The sequence below is a fragment of the Thermobia domestica genome, chromosome 12 (assembly GCF_964235325.1).
Source record: "Thermobia domestica chromosome 12, izTheDome1.hap1.1, whole genome shotgun sequence".
NCBI lineage: Eukaryota > Metazoa > Arthropoda > Insecta > Zygentoma > Lepismatidae > Thermobia > Thermobia domestica.
The window spans coordinates 224048490-224072967 of record NC_137465.1 but is presented as its reverse complement, the minus strand read 5'-3'; the positions used below and the strand labels follow the sequence as shown (position 1 = coordinate 224072967).

At 34.5% G+C, this 24478-nt stretch overlaps 1 protein-coding gene across 1 annotated transcript; it reads right to left on the bottom strand.

The window, feature by feature from the left end:
* Window positions 1-1048: 1048 nt before the first annotated feature.
* On the bottom strand, window positions 1049-20998 carry LOC145667063 (E3 SUMO-protein ligase ZBED1-like). Its single transcript, XM_081734761.1, has 2 exons — window positions 18948-20998; window positions 1049-2810 (listed from the first exon to the last, which is right to left on the bottom strand). The coding sequence occupies exons 1-2, from the start codon at window positions 19124-19126 to the stop codon at window positions 1127-1129; spliced, it is 1863 nt and encodes a 620-aa protein (XP_081590887.1). The 5' UTR covers window positions 19127-20998; the 3' UTR covers window positions 1049-1126.
* Window positions 20999-24478: the final 3480 nt, after the last annotated feature.

The window sequence follows — 24478 nt, the reverse complement described above, 5'->3', positions numbered from 1 at the left end:
TCCATAAATGTATCTTTTAAAAAACAAGTGTTTGATTTTTAAATGTTTTAACCTTGTCAACCTTCTTTCCACAAAATTTGAAATTTCAACTCTGATTAAATGTAGTGACGACGAATGCTTTACTGTATAAATTTTATTATAATAGGCTACTTCACATTATGTAATAAAGGAGATTGCTATTCCTAATCACACCCTTGCAAATATACAACATAGACGAAAAGAGTTATACTACATTTATACCTGGGGATATAGACACTTTAACCTTAACTATCTCCTAGATTTAAACAATTGTAATGTGTACAAACAAATCAGTAACTTTTACCATAAAAATCAAACATAATTCTAATATTTAAAGTACAAAAATGACGGCAACAACGAATAAGAATATATATATATAGGGTGTTTCAAAACAACACCGACAACGTTTGGGAGGTAATTCTTGACACCAAGATAAGACAAAAAGTAAAGACCAACCTGGGTGGACAAATGCTTTCTTTCGGAGTTATAGGTTGACGAAAACAAAATAAAGAACTTTAAACGTCCATAGCCCCAACACTATGGAACCTACCGTAGTCTGGTCAAGACTTCACTTAGGAACTAGTATATGCGCTATTCAAATATTCATGTTTCAGAATCCTGCGGTACTCACGCAGCAATTTTTGGGAGGTAGTTGGTGAGCACTTCAAATTATATGCCCGTAGTCAAACTCCCTTTATAAAAAATGTTGCGTGAGTACCACAAGATTCTGAAATATGTATTTTTGAATAGCACATATATTAGTTCCTCAGTGAAGTCTTGCCTCGACTACGATAGGTCCCATAGTATTGAAGCTATGGATCTTTAAAGTTCATTTTTTCATGCATTTCGGAAGAAAGCATTTCTGCACCCAGGTTGGTCTATACTTTTTGTCTTATCTTGGTGTCAGGAATTCCTCCCAAACATATTCGGTGTTGTTTTGAACCATCCTTATATATATATATATATATATATATATATATATATATATATATATATATATATATATATATATATATATATTGACGTATCAAACGCTACTTCGCATCATAAAAGTATACTGAACCTTGGATCTTCAGAGAGATATAGAGAGATGCTACATTTTTATATGCTACTTTTCCATGTTCTTATTCAAAAAAATTATTATGTTTGAGTGATCTGGTGTCAGCCTATTTCTTGAAGCACTAATTACCTGTCCTGCTGTTGAAAATACTCTTTCTGAAGGTACCGAAGTTGCTGGAATAAGCAAGTATTTTCTAGCAATGTGATAAAGGCGTGGCAACCTATGGCAATTTGCAGACCACCATTTGAGTGGATTTTCTGAAATTCGCAGAGCAGGATCAGCTAAATACCATGTCAGTTCATCAACTGCTGCTGTTGTTCTTTCTTTGTATGCAGATCCTAATAAGAAATGAAGTCCTGTTTCAACGAATTCATCTCCTGCACATTCTTCTATACGCTCTGTCTCCTGCAACATGTTCCTCACCATATTGTGTATGTCCTCACGACTCTTCTCGTCTGTTATAAATGGCAATGTTTTATAACGAGGATCTAATAATGATGCTATAATGAATGTAGAGTTCTCCAAAGTCATTCTATCGAAACCTACACGTTGACGAAGATCTTGGGCGATTGTTTGTTTTATACACTTGATTGCATCACTATCTGCGCCATCTGGAACTAAGTGAACACTTAGCAGTCCATACACAATGGGAAAGACGCTCGATATGGACACATATTCTTGTCCTGACAACACTTCTGTAGCTATTTTCAGAGACTTGAGGCACGTTACCAGCTCTTCGATACCTATCCAACTTTCCTCAGTTAATGCTAATTTTTTCGAGTCCTGAACTTTCGTAACAGACCTGTCTGCTAGAATATCAACAACAGCCCGTTTCTGTTCAAGCAACCTTTCTAGCATATCATATGCACTGTTCCACCTTGATTTTACGTGCTGAATAAGTTTATGTAAAGGTAAATTTAATGTTGTTTGTCGTTTTCTTAGCTCACGGGATGCAACAGTGCTGTGCTTGAAATGCTTCACAATATCAGTTGCTTCATTTAATAATAATGTCACAGAGGGTAACGAAAGACCTTTGTTTACTGCAAGTTGTAGAGTATGAGCAAAACAATTAACACTTTTATATGGAAGTTGTTCACAAGCGTTTACTATGTTAGGGGCATTGTCGTGCACAATGCCAATAACCTTATCGGATATAGCCCACTTATCTAAAAGACTCTCAATGTGATTAGTAAGATTTTGGGATGTATGTCTTTCTTCTATCACAATAGATTCTAACACATATGTTTTTAATTGCAAGTCCTTTGTCAGTATGTGGGACGTCACTGTTATGTAAGATTCTGTTGTTCTTGATGTCCACGAATCTGTAGTTAAAGATACGAAATCTGATTCTGAAAGTTTTTGAAAAACTTGTTCACGAACAAAATCATAAAGTTCTTCAAGTCGACGAATGATTGTTTGCCTGGACGGTATTTTATATTTTGGTTCTACGTAAAGCATAAGCTCTTTGAAACCTTGACCCTCTACGTGAGATAAAGGTAGCAAGTCCATAACGATCATTTTAGTAATTAAGGAATCCAATTGTTGGCTTCTCTGGGTTGAACAGGGTCGATTCAAGTAACTTTGAATTTTGGTTTGCTTCTCGGATTTAGGAAGCTGACGACGTTTATGTTTGTTCTCAGATCCAGATGGTGCTGTTGTTTCAATGCTTGTCTCACATACATCAGATTCTTCCCGAGGGCCTGAAGCAGGACTTGGGGACGCCAGAAACTTCCTAAAAGTAATAATAATAACAGTAATGTATTACTGTTATCACTAAAACGAATTAAATTATATACTAATGTTAAGAACATTTTTTTTTTTAAAAAAAGCAACATATTATAAAACTGATACAATTGATTTATACACGTATTCTTTAAACAAATACTAGTTCAAGTGGTAGACATTGGCTTCGCATTCGCGAGGTCGTGGGTTCGGTTCCAGCTCTCGATCATCCTGACTTGAGTTTTCCAGGGTTTTCCTCAGTCCTACCAGGTAAATGCCGGGATGGTACCTACTAAACAGGCCCTGGCCGATACCTTCCCAAATCATTTCCATTGTTATTAGATATCCAGTATAAAATGACCTCTGAGCTGTATCTGGTGATTGTTGAATAAATAAATAAAACAAATATGAGAAACACTACAAAACTTTGATAATGAAAATAAAAAAGATACAGCGTTGGAAACATGAAAATTTCGATTTCATCTAAGTAAGTCATCTAATTAGAGAACTAAAAGCCTTAACAAAGCAGTATAAGAAATATATATAGAACTGTTTTCAATACTGTAAAACAGCTTCCTTAGACACTCTGAGATCTAATTCCATTATCCTCATAGTAAATGTATTGCACTTGAACAGATGCCGCGGTCAAAACAACCCCTAACCACAATTTTGATTTGTGCATTATATTATTTTGTATTAGATCTAAGTCTTCCTCTTGCAATTTGAATAGTTAAAGGATTAAAAAGCGTTGAACGTTTAATTATTTTTGCACTAGAATTTTTATTTTAGGGTTTTTTAATAATATTTCTTTATTTAAAAACTTAATAGTGTAAAAGCTAGGAAAAAATTTGAACTGACCGCAAATTGAACCTGAATTTATGGCTTTCCCTGTTACTGTTCACGGCTTTCTCCCGATTTTTCTGCATGCTATCCAGCGTTGCCTTATAAACCTATCTTACCGATATGGATACACCATTCATTTGCCGAACTATCAAATATTTGAAGTAGCAATATCTGTGACACAAAGAAAAAAGAAATGAAGTCTTGAAAAATTACGACAACCGAGTATCCTAGTCTTGGCTTTCCGTGTAAGTGCTTTACAAACTGAGAACTGACATGGAAAGACAAAGTCCCAGGGTTCAACTCCCGGTCTATCCACAATCCACAATGTAAGTCGCAAAATAAGCTAAAATAGAAACTAACGTTGAAATAGGCATTTTAAGCAAAATAAAACTTGGTACTAGTGCTTTAATTTGTCACAAAACCTACATACAGGACTTTGCTTTTCATTCTGAGGTAAGGGAAAAATGATATCTCCCGTTCTGCCTAAACGCCCTCCAGCACATTATTGAAAATATTTTTAAAAATCTTATCTTTATACGGAATAGCAATTCCCGTTCTGCCTAATCTTTTGAGACGGAGAATTTTGTGCAGGGAAGGATTTTTCTTCAGTAATTCCAACAGATTCTGTATGAAGTATAACTATTTCTTCAAGTTTCATCGTAAATTTTAGATGTTATTCTACTTGTTCCTCTCGGAAAAATGACTAGGATATAGTTCTGTTATTAGCAGTGTTATTCACATCTACTTTTAATATTCACATCTAAAGATACATGTGATTTTTTAACATATATATATACCAGCAGGGTAATGGAAAATTGATTGACTCACAAGGAAAGTTCTGGAGAAAGCACTCGGCTGCAGAGAAACTAAGCATACTACTTGAAGGACCAATCCATTCTGACTACTACAAGTTAATAAAATTCCTGTACGGTTGAGAACTGTTCGAGAGACTGGACTTGGAAATTCATATAAAAAATGAGTCTATGCGCATTTAAACGCGTTAAGTACAACATTATTAGCAACGAATATTAACATACGAATTGAAATCTATCGGAGGTAACAGAAGAAACTGTTTTGCAATAACTAACGTGTTTGTTACTTAAAATTAGTCATTATATGTTCATAATAATCATAGGTTAGAGTTGAAAATTGATCACTGCTGCTCTTCTGTTCTGTAAAGAAATGACACGGGCAAAATACTGCCTTGCATCATGAACACTTTATATGTGCAATTGCGTTGCATCCGTCAAGGGAGCAGTTCGCACAATCAAAGCAAAAAACAAATTCGATAGGTGATACGACAAGTGATTGTTCGGTAACATGCCTTGTGGAACGCAAACTGAAACAATCCAATGTATCGCGGTGATCGGAACTAATTCATTACCATGGATACGAACTTCGTTTGATTGTTTCGTTGGTACATCATAACGTCTGGATGAAGAAGTTTCATACTATGTACAAATCTCCTGCCATAATCTTTAATTGATCGGAATCCAAACACATCAAATGGTTGTACAAATCATGTGCAGTTCTTTGGTACATTCTCAATCATTACGTCTTTGCCATCCGTCATTCTACTTACAATGGACAATTTGTCTGTGAATGGACCACAGTGATCAAGCAGTAGTAAGTTTAAACCATCAAAACTGTATAATTACGGTATGTTGCTAGGAGGTGCAATCCTGCGTTTAACATTGAATCTCTTGAAAAGTTCTCAACCGTACATGCATTTGATTACCTTGTTGTAATCAGCATGAATTGGTCTTTCATGTGGTATGATTAATTTCTCTGCAGGCAAGTGCTTTTTCCCGAACTTCCTTTGTCAGTTGCAAGAAAGTCGTTTGACATTGTAACTGAAACGAACGTAAAACAAACTTCGGTCTAATATCAAGCCATTCCACAACAAAATTTTATTCAGTTTTCCAGCAGTTCATCTTCAGCACTTTAAAAGTCTCGCAGTACGTAAAAAGGTGTCACAATTCACACCCTCAAGACATGTTTGGCCATATACTAAACAAACCATGCAAGAGAATGCATAAGACGATCCTTAAAAAAGAGCGTTTGTCTTCTACATCACATCTTTTTTGAGTTGATTAACTCAGTTGCAAGAAAGCCGTTTGACATTGCAACTGAAAGGAACACGAACCAGACTTACCTCGGTTTAATATCAAGTCATTTTAAAACAAAATTTATTCGGATTTCCAGTAGTTTATCTCCAGCATGCTAAGGCCTGCAGTACTTAAAAGGTGTCACAGTACACATTTTCAAAACATGTTTCACCACATGTTAAACAAACAATGCAAGAGGATGCATAAGACGGCCCTTTAAGAAAAGAAGCCTTGGCCTTCTACATGACAACTCCTTTTTCGGCATAACCTGATGAGGTGATTTGTCTTCTATACCTGATTCTATATTACATGCAATATGTCATACGCCAGCTACTTATATTGTCAATGCATATACTAGGAATACTAAATATCACATATCACCAATATAGCCAATACAATTTAGAATCATCACTGTTCTAAATGTGAACAGTATGCAACTGCATATACGTAAGCCACCAAATCTTACACATAATTCCAGACTTCTTCTCAGTGTTGTGATTTTCTGTTCAACTCGCCTATATTTAAGCTTTAATTCCTTGTTTCCTACTTCCAACATTAACATAGTAGCTTTATTTTCTCTTTGTTCTTGTAAAAGTTGCACAAATGTAAAAATATTTGGATTTCTTTTGTCAGTTTTCTGTTTAATTTAGAGTGTCACCCCATGACAATATTAGTTGTTCTTCCCTCAACATTGTCATAATAGTTCCACATCTATCTGGAAAAAGAAAAAGAGTGAACCCAGCAACCATTCACCTTCAAAAGTGCCGAACTGAAACAAAATCTTATAAATCCCTTTCTTCCTCGATTATTAGACCTTTTGATTTGATTGCAACTTTACAAAAACATAGAAGTATTTCAACATGTGATATTGATATTTTGTATTGCTGCTATATACAGAATACAAATCAGCTGACAAGGTGATGCCGGAAAAGGAGTTATGATGTAGAAGACTAAGACTCTTTCTTAAGGGCCGTCTTATGTATCCTCTTGCATTGTTTGTTTAACATATGACCAAACATATCTTGAGGATGTAAGCTATAGTATGTAGTTAGTGTATGTATGTATAGGATGTGTATAGTACTTATCACGCAGAAAATAAATTTCTTTAAATCTGAATGAATTTTTGTTGTAGAATGACTTGATGTTAGACTGAAGTAAGTTTGTTTTGTGTTCGTTTCAGTTATAATATCAAAAGGCTTTCTAATAACAATCAGTTTTCAATTTCCCTGCAGGTATTTTTTTTTTTTAAATCACATTCATCATTAATAAAGTAAGTGCAAATAACACAGCTAATAACAGAATTGTATCCTAATCATTTTTCCGAGAAGAACAAGTAGAATAACAGCCAAAATATATGATGAAACTTAAAGATAGAGTTATTTTTCATACATAATCTGTTAGAAACACTAAACAGATTTAGGAATGCAGAAGAGAATCCAAGAGGACAAAGCCCAAGGAAAATTCTGCCAAAACGGACAAAATTCAAGGCACAGAATCATAGACGCAGCGTAATAAAATGATTAATATTTCTTTCTTTAACTCTAAAGCATCTAAAATGTTATCTGTAATTCTTCCCTTTATTGAAATAACATTTTTTAAATACTGGAAACCCAATAAAACTTTTGTAGCAAGACTTTTGTAGTAAGTATATTTCACATTTGACCTTTGCTTTAAAAATCTTGATCAGCATTTCAGAATTAAAATAAATAAATATTTATAAAACACCTAAAATATGTAAGGACGAGGATTTGCCCTTACTGTGTTTAATTTTTTGTGAATAAAGAATTAGTGTACAAGTGTATATAATGTTGTTATTGATAAAGGTAAGTCTGGCCAGACATATATTTAATTACATATACACGTATTATGTGTTATATATATTTATAATTTCATCTTTGTTATTGCTTATTTATATGTGTATATCTGCTTAAGCTGTGTACTCTAGCTTGGATTTCTTTTCAGCTTTATTTAACGAACTCAATATTCAAGTTTTTTCTATATAGGTTTTCTTATAGTGATCGATGGAATTTTCCAGAGGCTTGTGACGGTTGCTCGTTTTTCAAAAGATTTTTTTTGCAGATTTTTAAGCGAAAATAAAATTAGGTAAACTAAAAAGGGGAAGAGTCATCGACCATATAAAAGGAAGTCTCTTGCCGCATAGGGATATACTGCTGGATGACTATGGCTGTTAGAGCCGACCTGCGTTATTAAGGTCCTGCCTCGGTTTTTTTTTTTTTTTTTTTTTTTTTTTTTTTAACTTTCCTATCTTGTAGGGAACAGTCTGAATGATGGCCGATGACAGAGAATAAATTATTTCTTTGGAGCCTGAGTGATGGCATTAGAATTTTCTGATATTTTAATGAAATAAGTAGGGACTGGCCTAAGTGATGGTCAGAGCAAGGAATAAGTGACTTCCTTCAGTCTGAGTGATGACCAAGTTTTGATGACATTTAGCTAGCCAGGTTATAAGCTTAAATGATAGCTTATTGGGATAAGTGATTCCCATTATCTTCTAGTTAGGAGAAGTAGGTTATAATTTTTTTTAACCTCGGAAGCAGAAAACATTTTAAAGTTTTTTCTTTAGATTTTTTTTTTACCGCCAGAGAAACCTAAGTGATGGTTTTCTCTTTAGAGAAAGAGAATCTGTCGTTGAGCTAAGTGATGTCCATTGACAAACAGATCTCTTACGTTTAAAGACGGAAAGTTGTAGTCAGGCTTTCCTGATAGAGGTAGGCCTCAGATGAAACTGTGAGGGAATGACGGATCGGTGGAGTCTAACTAAGTAAAGTTATAGGAGTCTGTAGTCTGAGTGATGATCATCTAACTTAAGGGACAGGGCTCTGAAGTGAAAGAGTTCCGAATCTTTTTTTTTTTTTTTTTTGGCCTTAAAGAATTTCGTCGAATTACTACGATTTACTTTATTATCTGAATAAATATTTATCTACCCTGATAAGTCTAGTAGTTTTCATTTGAAAATATGACAACCCATATATTTGATGGTAAATTTAAATATTTGATTGTTGTTTAATTGAGATTGAATGCCCTTAGAGAGCCGAAACAGCCTGGAAGGAGGAAACCACAACAAATAAAAGATTGCTATATACTATCTCAAAAGAATGATTTTTTTAAAAAAATCAAATAACATCACAGTTACTTTTCGTAATTAAAATGAATGGTCTTACAGTAATATGCTGAACGTATTTCAAACGTATTAAATTATAATAAGTAGGACTACCCAGGACTGAGTAAATAGGTAGAAGCTATTAATGCAAAAAAGTATGTTCCCTAAATAAATGCAAATTTTATGTCTTGGCAGAAGCACATATCTCTTAATCTAAATATTATCGCAATGTTGTGTGTATAGTGATTTCAAGATTATTTCTAATACCTAAAAATTTTTCATTCGTATATACGTATATGGTTATCCCATCCCTCCAAAAAAAAAACCTTCGATCACGCTACGCCTCTACCTGCTATTAATTTACTATTTACTTTTTTGTTAATTTCATTCCTATTTGCTAACACTGTAGTATTTATTTTGTATCCCCTACTAAGTCTATATCGTCCGTATATTTAAGTAACTATTGTGAGCATTTAATGATAGTCTTTTGTTGTTACTTCTAATTTTCTTAATAGGATATTCTATACAAGATAATAACGGAGATAAGGTATTCACTTGCTAAAAAGGGTACTCCACTATCAGCTAGGAGAAGCATTTAAGCAAAATAATAATAATAATAATAATAATAATAATAATAATAATAATAATAATAATAATAATAATAATAATAATAATAATAATAATAATAATAATAATACACTTGAAGGCATTATTTTAGCTACACAGTACTATCCATTTCCATACCAACGTTTTCAATTAGGTTGTAAAGAATGTGATCAACCAATCTCACGGTACTCTTTTCAAGAAATGTGTTGACGACACTGTGAGAAATCTTCTGCATCTCATACACAAACACCAACAGAAAGCAAATATGCAATTTATGAGATAGAACTTCTTACCAGTCTTGGGAAGTAACGTAACGCAAGTAACGCGTTACTTTTTAAGTAACGTTTCCTAGTAACGCGTTACATTTTTTCCAAAGTAACTGTAACGCTAACGCGTTACAAATTTTTTAGTAACGTACCTAGTTTGCGTTACTTTTTTCGCGTTACATTTCGGATGAGTATCTACAAAATATGTACCGTATGTTTTTTCGGAAACAAATATTTCTTTCCTGTAAGTGAATTTATCAGAATAAAACTATCGAGCATGAACTACGTATGTCAGTGATCTACAGTCACAGACACACAAAGAAAGAGATAAGTTCATAGTGCCACTTGCTGTGTTTTGAAGATGAGGACAGCTTTAGGGAAATCACGTGAATTGATGGCAAGCACCTGGAAGATTTTGTCGTAGATTTTGACAGCTCCAAATCAATACACCCAGTGAGTGAACAAGGAGTGCAATGATACCGGTAGTTTATTTTATTTTGATTGGTGTTGTTTTTATAAAGATGGAGAACGAAAATATTTTACCGTTCGAACATTTGAAAGAGTACTTTTTACTTAAAAGCTGAGGATGATGGTGGACAGAATTTAAAAGTAAAGTGTCTGAAGTGCCCCGGCGGACAGTATTTATCAGCAACTAGGGTGCCATAATTAACGATTTACAGTAAGGGGTTAATATGAATAAACTGTGTTCTAATGAGCAGGCCTACGTTATTACTAGAAAATAGTTTGCTGATGGTATGTAAATTGGAGTTCTTTCAGTTCAGTTTGCTTATCCTGAGTCCCGTTGATTATAGAGTTTGAAACTAGCTTTAAAAAGCATGTATCGATTTTAGAGTTACTCGCAAATTTTGATTCACTCCCAGTTCATGTGTTCTCATTTTATTAGTTGCAGTGTAATGTTTCTCTATATTCTGTATTTTTAATTTTACATAACAACATTGTTATTATTATATAATTAGTTTAGCAGAATAATAATAAGCAACCATTTTTTCTAACGCGGAGGGATGAGCACGAGTCAAGCTAAAACTCGACTCGACCCGAATTCAAGTCGAGTTTCGAGTCAAGTCAAAGGTAATATCCTCGTGTCGAGTTCCGAGCCAATTCAACTTTTCGCGTCGAGTTTCGAGTCCAGTCGAGTTTGATAAATGGCTCGTTCGTTTTAACTCATCTTGAAATCATGGCCTGATTACACTGGAAAACGAAAGCCATGAGAAATGAAAGCTAAACAGTAATATGGAATACTTTTAGTGTTGCTAACGAGAGGGGACACTGCTCGCATCTCGTCTCGTCTCGATAGCGAGACCACAAGAGATTTTTTTATAACAAGCTCAGCTCGGCTCGGCTCAACTGAGAAGATGGCTCGAGCCGGCTAACTTGGGGTGAACCATCGGCTCGAGCTAGCTTGGTAGGGATGAGCCATCTTCTCTGTTCGGCTCAACTGAGCCGAGGGCTCTAGCTGAGTCGGTTGGGTGAGCTGTTGGCTCGGCTCACTTCTCGGTTCGGGTCGATAGTGAATGAGCTGTGAGCCGAGCTGCTCCAGTCGTTGACAATTCTAAACCCGGGACAAGCAGTTTTGAAGATATTTGGCCAGTGCCCTATAACTTTTAACAGTGTTTGGCTCGAGCCCGAATACTCAACCTAGACCCTCAACCCGAATTTAGAAGCTCGTGATCAATGTCCTTGACTCTTAGACTTCACACTACCGATGTTGGCAATCAACTAGTTTTTTAGTATTCAAATACAAAACGCCTATCTTTTATTTTTATATGTAGTGTTGTTATAATAATAATAATAATAATAATAATAATAATAATAATAATAATAATAATAATAATAATAATAATAATAATAATAATAATAATAATAATAATAATAAGTTGTTGTAGTAGTAGTAGTAGTAGTGTCACTGATAATACTTATATTGTCAATGTAATATACTTGAAGAGAGTACTCGAAACTACACACCGGATTTGGCTTGACTCGACTCGAAACTCGACCCTAATTCGAGTCGAGTTGGGGGAAATTTTTCGAGACGAGTTCTCGGGTCGAGCTCAAAGATGTTTGTTTCTTGTCGAATCGAGTTTCAAAGTAAACTTGCTCGTGTCCATCCCTACGAGTAACGCAGTATGGCATTTTATCAAATATTATATGAAAATGTTCATATATCAAGTAAAAATTTGTCCTTGCATTTACATAAAGCGATTCAGGACGTGCAATAATAATAATAATAATAATAATAATAATAATAATAATAATAATAATAATAATAATAATAATAATAATAATAATAATAATAATAATAATAATAATTATAATAATAATAATAATAATAGCGGTAGTAATATTAGCACGGAAAATTGAAGTCATAATTTTTTTCACATTTTTAAAATTTCGGACCTAAAAGTAACGCGTTACTTTCGAGGTAAAGTGACAGTTATTTTTTTGGGGCAAGTAACGCGTTACTAACAGGTTACATTTTAAGAGAAAGTAAAGTAACTTGTAACGCGTTACATTTTTACAAGTAACTTACCCAACACTGCTTCCTACCACTTTTTTCTTTAAGGAATTGCCTATTCTATCTGCTGCAGATGGTACTCATTTTATTGAATTGAACTGAATTGAAAATAATCTTATAGGTTCAACGTATAAAACAAAAGAACGCACACATAAAATACAGACAATGAGATATCTAATTCTGTGATGCGGTAGTTTAAACTACGCAATGCATAAGGTATCAAATGTGCTTGAGCTTAACTCCTGTACGTATATGTACTTAATACGCTTTCAGCTCTTTTTTGAATATATTAAATTATTTAATTTCTCTTAATACTGAAGGTAAAGCACTCCATGATCTGGATGTGAATACCAAAACTATTAATTTGAAATTTTGTATTTGTGACCTGCTGATGTGTGGCATGTTATATTTCTATACGTCGCATATGAATATACAGTCGCTCTAGAACTTAGTTTTATATACGCCAAGTGAAATTTATGGTGGACAAACACCATGTGTGTGGGTTTCCTCAGGGTTCTCCCGTTTTCTCTCACTTTCTTCATTCCACCATTTCATTCATTTTTCATCATCACCGTCTCCTTTAGCCTAACTGGCGTAACCGTGGGACGTAAAACTCAAAGATTTCATTTCATTTCATTGATTATAATTTAAAATTTATGAAAGCCCTATCTACTTATAGTATTATATGAAAAGTTTGTTATTGACGAACATAGAACAAATACTAAAGAGTTTCAGGAAAAACTTCTGGGAAAATATTGAGTACTAAAAAGACGAAAATACAAGTGAATATAGGAATAACGCAAAACGGAACTTTACAGAATCTATTTATTACTGAATTTCATACTAATAAAAAAAAGAGATATTATGTTGATCACATAAATAAAGTCGTGGCGTGGCCAGTCTTCTAGTGAGTAAGGCTGTGGAAACAGACGCTTGGGCACTAAGTTTTAATAGTTCGTATTGTATGGAATCTAATGTAATTCTTTGTTTCTGTGGCGATGAACCATTGAACTCCTTCAGCTATATAGGGGAGAGGGGGGTACATTTGAACAGGGGGTACCTTTGAACATTTAAGATAACAGGCTAGAAATAATAGCATATCTGGTGGTTTCAAAATTTTTAGTTTGGCAAAACTGCGTTGCGTGACGGTCAACTGTTATCTGCCATTGTAGTATAACTGTTGATGAACAGCAGTACTTTATTACATTTGTGGGGTGGAAAGTTGGAATTTTTGTGAAGTTTTGTAAGATTTTTGACAGAAGCCTGTGTTTTGATATTATCTGCCATTCATTGCAGAAGCAAGCACATTAATTTACTTATCTAATGTTGCCCATTGTATTTCACAATAGTTTGTACTATCTGGGCATTACCAAATTCTGTTTGGTCATGCCGGTTGGGGCAGTTTTGAACAAAAATTAGGGGGCACATTTGAACATTGTTCTACCTCTACTTTTCTGAAACTTATAAGTACCAGCAACATGTTTGTGTTCTCAGACAAGGAAGACAAATGTTCAGTGCCAACTGCTGATATTGTGTGTAGACTTTCTAATCCCACAACTTCTGGAGAGACAAAGCGTACTGCAAAAATTTTGACATTTCATGTTGATTTGCAGAATTGTAGGGTAGAATAAATTTCGTGTCCAGTACCCGGTTAGTAGTGAAAAAAAATGTAATTTCTTAGATCTCTTAGATTGCTAGTAGTAATAGGTTTTCCATTAAGCCTAACAGGTATGACGAGCAAAATTAAAAAGTGAATCATAATCATATTTTCACAGATATGCTACGATGATCATATTCTTTTAAAGTTTTCTTCAGATCACACCTACGCCTATAGATATGTTGACCACATATCCTTTTTTTTTTTTGTGTGTGTGTGTGTGTAACGTATAACGTACAGCATATATGCAGGCCCGTATTTAGGTAACTACTATTCTGTGCTCGAACACAGGATGTCACAATTTAGAGGGCGGCAAAATTTTGGATTTCTTTTTTAAAAAAAGTTTCACAATAAAGTTATATTTAACACTACCACACTCAAGAGTCCCGCGCAAGAGCGAGAACATGTTTAATTCGCTCTAATTACAGTAGTTATTAATTAGCTAGCTTATCTGATTATTTTTTAAAAAGTTATTCTCTCCTACTCCCACCCTAAGGGGTGAGGATGAACTTGAACATCATGAAAACTGACATCGTTAAACTCAGCGACCTCGAAAACAATGAATTCAACACTAATATCTGTCGTTTTCGATAACTTTTAAACTCTCGCCCGCCTCAGTCGGGAGTTGAGTATGACCTGGAAGTTGAATTGGATTAAAACTGCCACTATTCTTCTCAGTGACCCCAAAAACTATGAATTCAACTCAATTCAGATGTGTTTCCGAAGGGGAGCCAAATTATTTAGAGCACAGAGGCGCACAATATACAAATACGGGTTTGCATATATATTTCAGCAATTATTACTATTATTATTATTTCCTTGCCATACGCGATTGGTTAATTCTTGTGCCTTAAACCGTTAATGCTGCTTTGTTACGTTAGCCTTGTTGTTCGTAACGAATTCATCCTGAAAATAACGATTATTGTAGTAAAATAATGGTTTGTTCAAAACTGCCCCACGTATGTTCAAATCTACCCCATGCTTGTTTCAATCTACCCCCCAAGGGGGTACATTTGAACGACACCTCCTGCGTCCTTGCACAGAATGACAAGATCAAACAAAGTACTCTGTTTTATGGCAAACATAATGTATATTATATTTAGCTTTTGCTACAGTTCTATAAGGAAATTTACTGAGTGTTTGGAAGCAAAAACGAATTTTCGAAAACAGATGTTCAAATGTACCCCCCTCTCCCCTAGTTAACTAGTTTTTCACCACCGATATAGATGTTCCCAACCAACCATCTATATATTTTACCAAACAGCATTTACGATTTTCTGTTGTATAATACAAAATACGTGCATAACATGTAGAAAGGGTACACAGTCAGGAAAGTAGCATACGGTAAGTATAATTATGTAGTGAAAAAGAATGACATGTGTAAAAAAATGAAAAAAATAAATGAAATCTTTGAGTGTAACGTCCCACGATTATACTCTTTAGGCTATGGGAGACGATGATTAAAGCAAATGAATGATGATCGAAGAATTGATAGAATGAGAAAGAGGGAGGAAACGGGTGAGACAACCCCGAGCATTGACCCCAAGCACCAGAGGTAAGCACTCTACCACTGAGCCACTGTGCCCTCGATATGTCTACCGAAGTTATTCAAAATCTAAGAATACTTAATGTTATAATTCATTATTATTCCTATTTTTACAAACTACACGACAATTTAGAATTTAATGTGCTGCAACTAGATAGAATTTGTTGCTATGCACTATAACTTTATGCAACAATGACGGTACGAAGCTCTCTTCATTCCAAGAGATAAAACGTATTCTTATTAATTTTTCAGATACAACTGAGGTTTTGGAATTACACTAAAACCACACGTCAAAGGGGAAACCAGTACACATAACTGGGAGTCGGGCACAACAAAAATGGATAATTTTACTATTATAGAGTCATATCAGAATTTCTCGTACTTCAGTAACTCATAACCACGGTAATACTTTGAAATTGTGATGTTTTTCTTTCAAGTTCTCAAACAGTGAAAAATATCATCATATAGGACTGACTGGATCATAGTTTTTTTCATTTAGAATAATTACCTTGTATTTGAAAATGAACAAATCTACTAGTGTGTAATATGCACTTTCAAGTCTTCGGTTTATTACTTTTATATAACATAATACATATCGTATTCATAGAGTACTTTATATTTAGAGGTCAATTATTTCTTTTAACTGTGAGAAAGAAATCTCAATAAACGCATTATTCATGAGTGATTTCTATTACGAACATTACTTTACAAGCCAAGGTAGTAAAAAAAAAAAAAAATAAATAAATAAATAAATAAATAGAAAATCTAAACTTAACTTCTGGTTCGACAACCTGTGAAAGTTTGAGCCTACGGCGAACTTTCCTTAGCCAGGACCATGCGTGGACAGCTCGAAAACAACGAACGTCCTTAACACCGGCTTTCTTGACGAGAATCCTCTAGCTTTTTATTTAACTAGCTAACCATTTTCTTTCACAATGATGAGTCAATATCGAAAGTTAGGCCTCGCCAGGAATCGAACTTGGCACCAGAGATTGAACATACCATAGGTATGCACGACAACCATTCTTGTTTTTCAAAGGAAACCACCCTTATCACATTAAAGTTCCAATTTTAACCAATTGAATGCTTTTCATGGATTATATCGGAACTTTTACAACACAACACACACAAGTAAAATGAGGACAGTTGAAAACAAACATGCCCGAAGTGTGATTGGAACCCATGATACTTAGAGCGAGTGATTCTGACCCTACTCGACTAAGTTTCTCGACTAAACGCGAGCACATACGGTCGTATACCTCATATTCAAAAATAAGAACCCCTATATTTGCTAATTTCTATTCTAAATTTTGATAGTATATTGTAATACAGTATTTTCATAAAGAAGAATAGAAAGCAGGTTAATAAAGATACTATTATATAGAAGAATAACAGTTAAATTACAGTACTAAATAAACCACGTAAGTAACTACAGCACATATGAACTGCATAAAATAAAACTTTCTGACTGAAGCAGAGCAAAACATGTTCACTAATAACTTGTATTATATTTTGGATATGTTGTCTCACACATTAAAGGCAATGATTTAGTTATATGGGAAACCCAGGTAAATTTCTCCTTTCCTGGTTTCTCTTCCCTAGCACTAACTTAATTACTGTTTTCCCAGTCTGGGAATAATATTCCACTCACCATCCTAGAAATTCTAGGTTTAGCTATAACGATCCGTAGATTCGACATCATGTAGGATCCAAAAATGGTGAGATCAAAAAAGAGATGAAATCTCATTAAAACCGGTGTAAATAATCCTACTAAAAATTCTAAAAATATCGTTTGAATGTCAAAATAATAATAATAATAATAATAATAATAATAATAATAATAATAATAATAATAATAATAATAATAATAATAATAATAATATTACAAATCAGAATTTGAAGGATTTATATATGATTCACGAAAAAAGTATTCGTTAAGGACTCAGTTGGTCTTTTACCCCCTCAAGAAAATTCACATATAAAACACTAATTACCATAACTTTAATACAACTTATTATTAATATATGTGTTTTGCTTTGCTTTGGTCAGGAAGGGTTATATTTATTTGTTTATTTTTTTACTCAGTACGTACTTTGTATATTCTCAGAATTACAACGAGACAAAGCAAATATTCACTTACATCTTTATTTCTTAAAATTTATTCTAACAAAAGTAAGGAGTGTCTTGTATTCAATAGGATGTTAATTTTGTTCGTAATTATGTACACTCATGTCCAAAATTATTGTCGCATGTCTATAAATATGTTGTAGGAATATAATTTGATAACGAATTTGCCCGATATTTCTTATAATGTTAGTGTGTGTATAATCGGCAAAGACTGGTATGTGGAGAATTTTATGTCAAAAGAGCAGTAAATAAGAACAATAAAGCGAAAATAAAACTTTCGTGTCCATTCAGCAACATTACAACGATATATTGTATTCTATTCTTAATTGTATTATTTTTGAGCAAAATGTGTGATCTTTCTGTAAATATGCACTGGCCAGCTAGGTTAGAAAGAAGAAAAAAAGGAGAGAAAGCTATCTTATTGTAAATCAATGTATGTTTTGTTGTTTATTTTTTAAAAAAATAAATCACCATGACGTTGTATTTATAGGTTACTATAAAAAAAAACATAAGCAAGGTAAGACATGATAAATACTACTGGCTTGTGTATAGCCCGCTCCCCCAGTTCTTTGTCACCGGAACTGGAAGAGTCACTACTACTACTACTACTGCTACTACTATTACTATTACTACTATTACTATTACTACTACTACTACTTATATCGAGAACAGAACCCAACCAACCCCTGCGGGGCTTCTAACCCGTTCCTACTACTACTACTACTATTATTGGTACTAACTACCACTACTACTACTATTATTGGTACTAACTACCACTACTACTACTGCTACTACTACTACTACTACTACTACTACTACTACTACTACTACTACTAATTATACTAAATCTACCTTACCACAAGATTTACATCTTAAATCTTTATAACATGCGATTCCGATTCATTATGAACTAATATGAATCGTTAGAATCACTATGATTCGTTAAAAATCACTGGGGGGAGCGGGCTATACTCAATCCATACTATTTTCTAAAAGGATCGCGAAGATTATTATATAAAAAGAATATAAGAATAAACGACATTTGTATATTATGTCAATTTAGTTTATTCATTGTGGCTCGATAAGATAATGTAATATTAGAATCAGTACTAAAAACGAAACCAAAAAAGGGTTATCGTTATAACATTTTGTTTTCTCATTCTAATTTTCGTTTTTATAATTCTTTTCCTATGAAATTTACCACAAATCTACAATTCTCGATTATACACATAGTATCAGTATTAAAAGTACCCTGCAAAATCATTATCAAATTATATTCTTTCACGACAATCATTTTGGACATGAGTATACTAAGGCCTACTAGAAAATGAAATTCTTACCTCAAACTGTCTTCTTGTTGATTTTCTTGTAGATTGGTAGATGATGGTCCTGGGATTGCAGTTGGTCCAGGTTCATCGGTATTATTACTTTCCTCTTGCTCTCCACGAGCTGTCGGGATTGTTGGGTGTTTGCTATTTACATGATGCCACAAACCTCCTGTACTACTTCCGCTTCTCATCACTCTTCCACAATATTTACATTGGGCACCATTATGTGTTTTTTTTAAAATATTTCCACACTTCAGATCGACCCATTACGACTATGCCAGTAACCAAATTAAATCTTCAGCATTGAAAATTCGTGTTTTTGTCGAGAACAAATCAACGACTAGTCGACACTTTGCCGCGGACGCAACTATACATGTCAAAGCGAGTATACACTATTAGAACTACTGTTCTTTCAACTCTAACCAAGAGCCTGCTCTTTATAATTGGTCAAAATTAGCTGCACGATTGAGTTAAACTTTTTCTTCCAATTCATATATATTCCCTAAACGTGAGAACAGGGTGTTTTCAAGACGTCGTGTGATCCAGTCTGGCGCAAATTTCACATAATGTTCTGGTAAGAAACTCTTCAAGGTAAATTCCCGATAGAGAACCGTCCCATGGGAAAGCAAACTCTTATACTTTCATTGAAAGATAACAAAACAAGTTGTACCAAAATTCATTAATTTAAATTCTTGCAAAGTTTGGGGGCGATAGGCAATTTTTAAATTTCCCACCGAAGTGTGGTAATAAACAATAACTTTAGTTCTTTCCCACACTTCTGACAAAATAAAATCTCCGTTTTATTTGTAATTTTATTCACGTATTGTGGACATTTATAGAGAGAAAAAGATAAAAATATGTTAACATCTTATCTTCTTTCTATTAGCAGTGTGTGTCATGTGACTTTCCTTGGTTCGAAGCCTTCGGAAGTATAACATGGCAACATTTTGGGACCATTGCTTCCTTCTGTGTGAAAGAATTTCTTTAGGCGTTCACATGATAAGGAAAACCAATTTACGTGAAATTCATCGTCAAATCATTGCAAATAAAAAAAAAATCGTGAAATACTACAATATATGACAAACATCTTTTTATTCGTAGACAATTTCTCACGCTGAAATTTGCTAGTAAAGTTTATTTCTTATTTGTCTTATCTCGTTACTTGGCGACTGAACGTTCCGTCTGCTGTTAACTATATTGATATGACTCTACATTTCTCTTTCAATCGATATGTAAGCTCCTAGATTGAATATATTAAACAACTTGTTTTCATTTCATGCGGAAAAAAAATATCTAGTGGTAGGGTTACCAGATTTTTATTTACCCAATCGAGGACATCTTTTCTAAAGACGAGTTCGTGATTACGGAAATACATATAACTAACTAACTCTATGGCCTATGGAACCCGGAGGTTCAATGCCGCGTTCATAAAAGCTCTCCACTGACTTCTATCCTTAGCTAACTGCATCCAGTTTCTACTTTGTATTCCAATCTCTGAGAGATCCATCTTAATATTGTCCTCCCATCTGCGCCTAGGTCTTCCTAATGGTCGTTTTCCGGTTGGTCTTCCAGTTAAGATTTTGAAAACGTTCCTATTTTCTTCCATCCTGGCTACATGACCTGCCCACCTGAGCCTCCTATACTTGATGACCGTAAGAATGTTGGGTAAACCGTATAAATTATGTACTTCCTCGTTATGAAGTTTCCGCCATTCCCCATTCGCGTTTCTCTTGGAATATTCGTCTTAGGATTTTGTTCTCAAATACTTTCAATCTATGTTCTTTCTTCCGAGCAGCGACCATGTTTCACAACCATACAGAACAACAGGCATGATTATCGTTTTATATATTTTAAGCTTCAAATTCCTCGATAGAATTCGCGACGACAGGATATATTGTACTGAATAATAACACGAATTCTCTGCTTTTAGTCGACATTTAATTTCTTCGTGAATATGGTTTTCGCCTGTTAATATTGATCCCAGGTATTTGAAAGTATCCACTTTATCAAAAGTATTATTTGATATTTTAACGCATCCATAATTTGCCGTATTACGATTCCGACGAACTTCCACTTATTTTTCCTTCTTCCATGTAGTTTTCTCTACATTTACTTCCAACCCATGTCCCTACAAGGGTTTAATAAGACCTCTGCATTTCTTTCTATTGTTCTCCTATCATCCCCTATTAAATTTACATCATCAGCATACGCCATAACCTGTTGAATCCCATTCAACTCTAGGCCCTGGTTGCTATCTTTGATTTTCCTTATAGCGTATTTCAGGACAAAGTTGAATAATAAGGGCGACAACACATCTCCTTGTTTCAGGCCATTCTCGACGTGAAAGCTCGTGTACAAAAATTTTCCTATCCGTACTTTACTTTGGGATTCATTTAAACATATCTTAATTAATCTAATTAGCTTCTTTGGTATTCCAAATTCTGTAAGAATGTTGTGCAATGTTTCTCTCCTAACCCAGTCGTCAGCCTTTCTAAAATCAATAAAGAGTTGATGTGCCGGGGTATTGTATTCCCACTTTTTTTCGAGAATTTGGCGAATGATAAATATTTGGTCGATAGTTGATCGATTTCGTCTAAATCTGCACTGATAATCTCCAATAATTTAATCTGCGTATGGGGTCAATCTTGCTAATAGAATGTTTGAGAGGATTTTATAGGATGTTGACAGAAGAGAAATGCCTCGATAATTGTTACAGTCGGGTTTGTCGCCTTTCTTGTGAATTGGAACAATGATTGATTCTTTCCATTCTCGTGGCAATTCTTCCTTGTTCCAGTTAAGGAGAATGAGTTTGTGTATCTTGTTCCACAACTTTTCGCCTCCAGCTAAAAATAGCTCAGACGGAATTTCCTCTACACCCGGAGATTGTGTTTCTTTAATTTCTTTATAGCGATTTCTACTTCTATTCGGCTAGGTTCTGGGATATATGGTTCTGCGGTGTGTATTTCCCTTTCTCCATGCACATTAGTTTTTGGCTGCGTGTTAAGCAATTCGTCAAAGAAATCTTTCCATCTATTTAAGATGCTATCTGTGTCCGTGAGAACTGTTCCGTCAGCTTTCTTTAATATATAGGCACGAGGTTGATAGCCTTTCTTAAATTCGTTGATCCCTTATACATGTCCCGAACTACGCTTAATACAACAGAGACATTTAATTTAATGATAAGCCAGACATGCCCAAATCCTAGTGCACGGGCCACAAGGATATTCTCAAAATTTCCATATAAATGGAAAAGCAATAAAATTTTGAATTTATATTACAACTACTTATTACTGTGTATTTCCGACTAGAAAACTTATTTTTTTGGTATCTAATTTTAGTGAAAAAAAGTTAACACATTTGTAAAATCTGAAGCTTCCAAACGCCGCTGTATTTTCATTTTTTCCCCTAAATTGATGCCCAGCTCCACAACTGGCCCGATGTACTCAAACCGTTGAGCACCCGGGTCGAAAGCTGTAACGTTCAACAAACCTTTATCCAGCGACAATGTATACCCAAAGATGTAAAATCCACATATATTATTATTAGTTCTTCAATCTATTTTGTTTCAAGCAATTTTCAATCTTGTTTGTTTTCCTTTCGTTCCTTGACATTAAAACTGATTAGTTGTTGCGAGTTATTTTCACCAGTGATCCGCAACCTTTTGCTCCTCGCGGCACAACATAAATTACTAAATTACTAAATGGGGGCGCGGTGGCTCAGTGGTAGAGCTTCACCTCCGGTGCTTGCGGTCCCTGGTTCGATCCCAGCTCGCGCCGTGTGGACTTTGTGGTGGACAAACACCGTGCTCGTGGGTTTTCTCGGGGTTATCCCGTTTCCTCCCACTTTCTTCATTCATTTCTCATACTCACCGTCTCCTTTAGCCTAACCGGCATATAACCCGGTTGCGGATCACTGCTTTATACCATCACTAGCATAAGCCTCTAACGTTATTGTTTCATACTTCTACTGCTTACTCGGGTCTGCAAGTAATTCTTTGGATTGCTTATTCGTGCCGGGAGCTGAAGTTTAAGGAATACAATAAATAAACAACTTTCAATCTCAATTAGGGATGGCCAATTCCGGAATTTTTACTTTCCGGAATCCGGAAAGTAAAATCGGGGAAATTCCGTAATTCGGAAAAATTCCGGAATTCGGAAAAAATATTTTTTTCTTTTTGTAATCCTAAGAATTTTGTTCAAATGCAAACGAACAAATTTCCTTTTTGTAATCCTAAGAATGTATGATGCAAGTTAAGCTGAAACTTACATCCTAAAGTATACACTACTCAATCTTCCCATGGTTAATGAGATGTAGTCCAAAAGTACGATGTACTCCTAATATTTAATTTTTGTTTTACTATGATATTGTCCAGAGGTAAGACATATATCACACTGAGATAAACAACTTGACATAATGAAGATGTTATCATATGTAGTTCTCCAGAAAACCGTGAGAAACGAATTTTTATGAAGTTAAAATATGCGTCGCTTGTTGCCAGTGTGATGCAATTGATAACTTTTATGCTGGAATAGTATTATTATTATTATTATTATTATTATCAATCGTTGATGTACTGTAAAAGAAAAATATGAACCGTTAAGTGGTAGATTTTATCTGTTGTTTTTTGATATCTTCTAACAGTGATAACAAACTGCTTGTAAATACTGTACGCAATGATTATCAAGGACAATGGCATATTAATGTAAGGACTACTCTGCAGACTAGCAATAAATAACAGATAAACAATAGTTGCAAAAAAAAAAAGTAACTAACTTGGGCACGTCAGGGGACATCCACATTGCGCATTATGTTCGCGTGGTGTTATCATGTTCATTTGGCTAATTTTAATAAGGTGAGCCTGATGTATAAAGTTGTTAAAGTCATATTATTACTCCAAGGGCCGTACGATGGAGGTATTAACGTTAATATTAATGGCACTAATGAGCACTTACTTACTCTAATGGTTAACCTTATTTTTGAGATGATTCTTAGAAGTGGGCGTGTTGGCATGCAGTTAGAAGACCTATATCCATGATTTAAAAAGCACACTTTATCTGTGGAGTACTAACAATTTGCGTCACTATCGAACACTAACGTAGCACTAGCGACGTTTAAAGTCGAAATTGGGGTCTGACATAAGTGGCTTGTCAACTTCACGGACATTATATTTTCCTTGAATGCGAGAATTTTGCGCCCGGGAAATTTGCGCCCTACCACAAAAATAGGGAAAAATGCGCCCGCAATATATTTGCTCTGGGATGTTTGCGTCCTACCCCAAAAAGAGGGGGAAATGCGCCGGCTATATATTTGCACTGGGATGTTTGCGCCCTACAATTCAACTTATTTCTGTATTGTGAAAAGTAACTTCCACTCACACTTGAATTAGGCTTGTCTCTCATCGTCTCAGTGAATTACTCCATCCGTTATAATATTCCGAACAAATCAAAAAAATACAATTTTAGTTCACTAAAGGGCAATCCATACAAATACAATTTTTCATTATACTACAAAATTTACAATAAAAGTATAAATGACTGATATAT

Bases quoted from the DNA above. Each gene is read 5' to 3' on its own strand.
- LOC145667063 (XM_081734761.1), bottom strand. From the start codon at position 19,126: ATGAGAAGCGGAAGTAGTACAGGAGGTTTGTGGCATCATGTAAATAGC. The intron at 2,811-18,947 runs GTAAGAATTTCA...TATTACTTTTAG, and splicing joins CAACAAGAAGACAGTTTGAG to GAAGTTTCTGGCGTCCCCAA.